At 40.3% G+C, this 2,495-nt stretch overlaps 1 protein-coding gene across 1 annotated transcript; it reads right to left on the reverse strand.

Annotated features, from left to right (window-relative positions):
* Positions 1–968: 968 nt before the first annotated feature.
* LOC149572693 (protein EXORDIUM-like) lies at positions 969–2,049 on the reverse strand. The gene has a single exon (XM_089811976.1). It carries the CDS (start codon positions 1,760–1,762, stop codon positions 1,088–1,090), a length of 675 nt encoding a protein of 224 aa, XP_089668102.1. The 5' UTR covers positions 1,763–2,049; the 3' UTR covers positions 969–1,087.
* Positions 2,050–2,495: the final 446 nt, after the last annotated feature.

The following is a 2,495-nucleotide window of genomic DNA, read 5'->3' on the forward strand; positions in this document are numbered from 1 at the left end:
TCATAAATGGAAAAAAAAATGTTCTAGCTTTGTTTTATCTTTAGTATATTTTGTGTGGAGATAAGCCTATCCCATTTGAATAAAGATTATAAAGAGACTCATTTTGTTGAGTTCACTAAATTTTAAAGTGGTTGAATGTTGTGAATTCAACTCTAGATTTGATGTAATGTCTCCACTTTAGTAGTTGTCCAGTTGTGTGACCATTAACCTTTTATTTATTTTATTTTATTTTAATTATCCCACATTGCTTGTGAAAAGTGGTCGACCCTATGAAGTAGGAATAAAAGGAGAACGTGTGGCTAATGTTAGGCAGGTTGAATATGAGAAGAAAATAGATGTGTGAGTTACAGATTGTTCTTGGCATTAGAGGGTGTCTAACCTCTCTTGTGAAATTCTACACATTATTCCCTTGGGGTTTGGCCTTTGGAATTCATTGCTTTCAGCTTCATTAACAAACAAATTGGGTGCATTTCCAGCTACAAGTGAATTGAGTGTTTGCTCATATCATTCCCACTTTTTGTCCGATACTTATGCCATTGTGAAAGGATGATTTTATGAGGGTCTTGAACTGATTGAAGATAGTTCTTGTTATAGCAGCACTGTAGCGCGACACTATTCATATCACTGTAGCAGCAAGATGGGATGTCAATACTAGAATATCATGCTATAATGTTGGAGCAATTAGTGAGTTGAGAAGTTCGCTATGTATTTGATTTTATTAGTTTGAAAACTAATATTATTTCAACAATAGTTCAATCTTCAATTTTGCATAAATTCCTTCTTGTTCATGTTATGTGATTTCAAATCTATGCAAAGACATTAAACTCTCTATCAGAAGTTGGTTCAGTTCTTGAACATTTTTAGGGTGCCTATTACATTTGAAATCTTAATGTTGTCATGGATGTTATGAATGCATTTGCTTTTTTCAAAATCATGTATTGTGGGTCCATCACACATTGAACGGTAGATTGTATTAAAACCTCATACAGCTTGTAGATCACTGAATTATCCACCCATCCAACAATAACTTTTTTGAAAAATTAGAAATATGAGTAATTGTATTTTGTAGTCATCGTTGATCTGAGATTCATCCAAGAGTGGTCTTGCAAGATGCCCTCTGTGGACTCCACAGAGCAGGCAGGAGAAAAGTACTCCCGTTGATGCCATAAGCATTGTAACTTGCGTTGGTATTGTCATCCACAAGAAGCTGGCCAGGATAGGAAGGATAAGCACCAGGCCCAAATATTCCACTGCAGGCAGTAGCAGCCTCCTGCGGAGCTAAGGCAGAGCCTGCATAGTACCCATCGCCGAATGGATCAGATGCCGCTCCAGCCAAGATTGTTACAACCACAATGACCATGCCATCAATCCCCACGTCTCCATTGGGTGGAATAAGCGGTGGAATTGGAGGCCCGTATCCTGGGTATGCAAATGGCCACGCACAATACCCTGGACACTGAACACCAGAGTTTCCCACCCAAGATATCACAACTTTTCTTCTGCTAGACACTTCCATATAATCATGGAACCCACACGAACTCATGCAGAATCTCTCTACAAAAACGTCCTCTGCTGTCAGAACCATATAAATTCCCATTGGATTTATGGGAAATTGTTTCTTTACCAACGCACTTGTTATGAGAGAACTCATTGAGCTCCGATTCAATGACTTTCCTAGTGAGCATGACACATCCGAGGCCTCCTTGAAAAGCCTCACATTAGGGGCGATACTTGCATTGGAGGAATCCTTGTAGCCTTGCATGATTGCCCACTAACTCTTCACAGAAGGCTGCTTTTTCTTATTGTAATGGAAAGATAAGAAGAAATCGAGGATGGGGGCCTTTTTGGCAGGGGTGAATTTGCCATACCAGAGAATGAAGACATTGATGGGTGCAGGACCTGTGAGAAGAGGTCCCCCATGGTAACTCAGTACAAGAGGGGTATCTGCTTTGGTTGAAGTGGGATGAATCTGGAGTAGCAAATGAAACATTAAGAAGCCCACAAGGCATTTGCTTACCATGCCAGACATTCTTAGGGTTTTGGTCCAAATGGAGATAAAACTAGCAGATAATCTACCCTTTGCTTCGTGGGTATGGTTTAAATAGCAAGTACTAGAGGGATCAATCGAATTGCTGAGAAGGCATGATTTTGAGTTGTGATGGATAACTCCAATGAGTATTCCAAATTCCAATGGAGTTGAGAAGCTGACAAAGCAAGTTGGAAGCTTTGGTGGAAGTGTTGTCACCTGCAGCTGGCGCCTTGAAAGAGTTGAGCTCGACTGCTTCTAGTCTGCCGGCCGATACCATTTCCATCAGTGCATGACAGTTGTGTGTAGGTCACGGTGGACTGGATCCCACTTAATTAAAGTAAAGGCGGCCAGAAAGGCTGGCGGGAAAATCGTGGCAGATGCAATATCTGAAACTCCCACGAACCAGATTCCTTTCAAATAATTATGCAAACTCTTATAAAAAATATAACTCGAAGTTTCCCTATTA

Source organism: Cupressus sempervirens, chromosome 2 (genome assembly GCF_028749045.1).
Source record: "Cupressus sempervirens isolate cs-2001-9-10 chromosome 2, ASM2874904v1, whole genome shotgun sequence".
NCBI lineage: Eukaryota > Viridiplantae > Streptophyta > Pinopsida > Cupressales > Cupressaceae > Cupressus > Cupressus sempervirens.

Excerpts from the sequence above, each read along its gene's own strand:
- LOC149572693 (XM_089811976.1), bottom strand. The coding sequence starts at position 1,762 with ATGCAAGGCTACAAGGATTCCTCCAATGCAAGTATCGCCCCTAATGTG.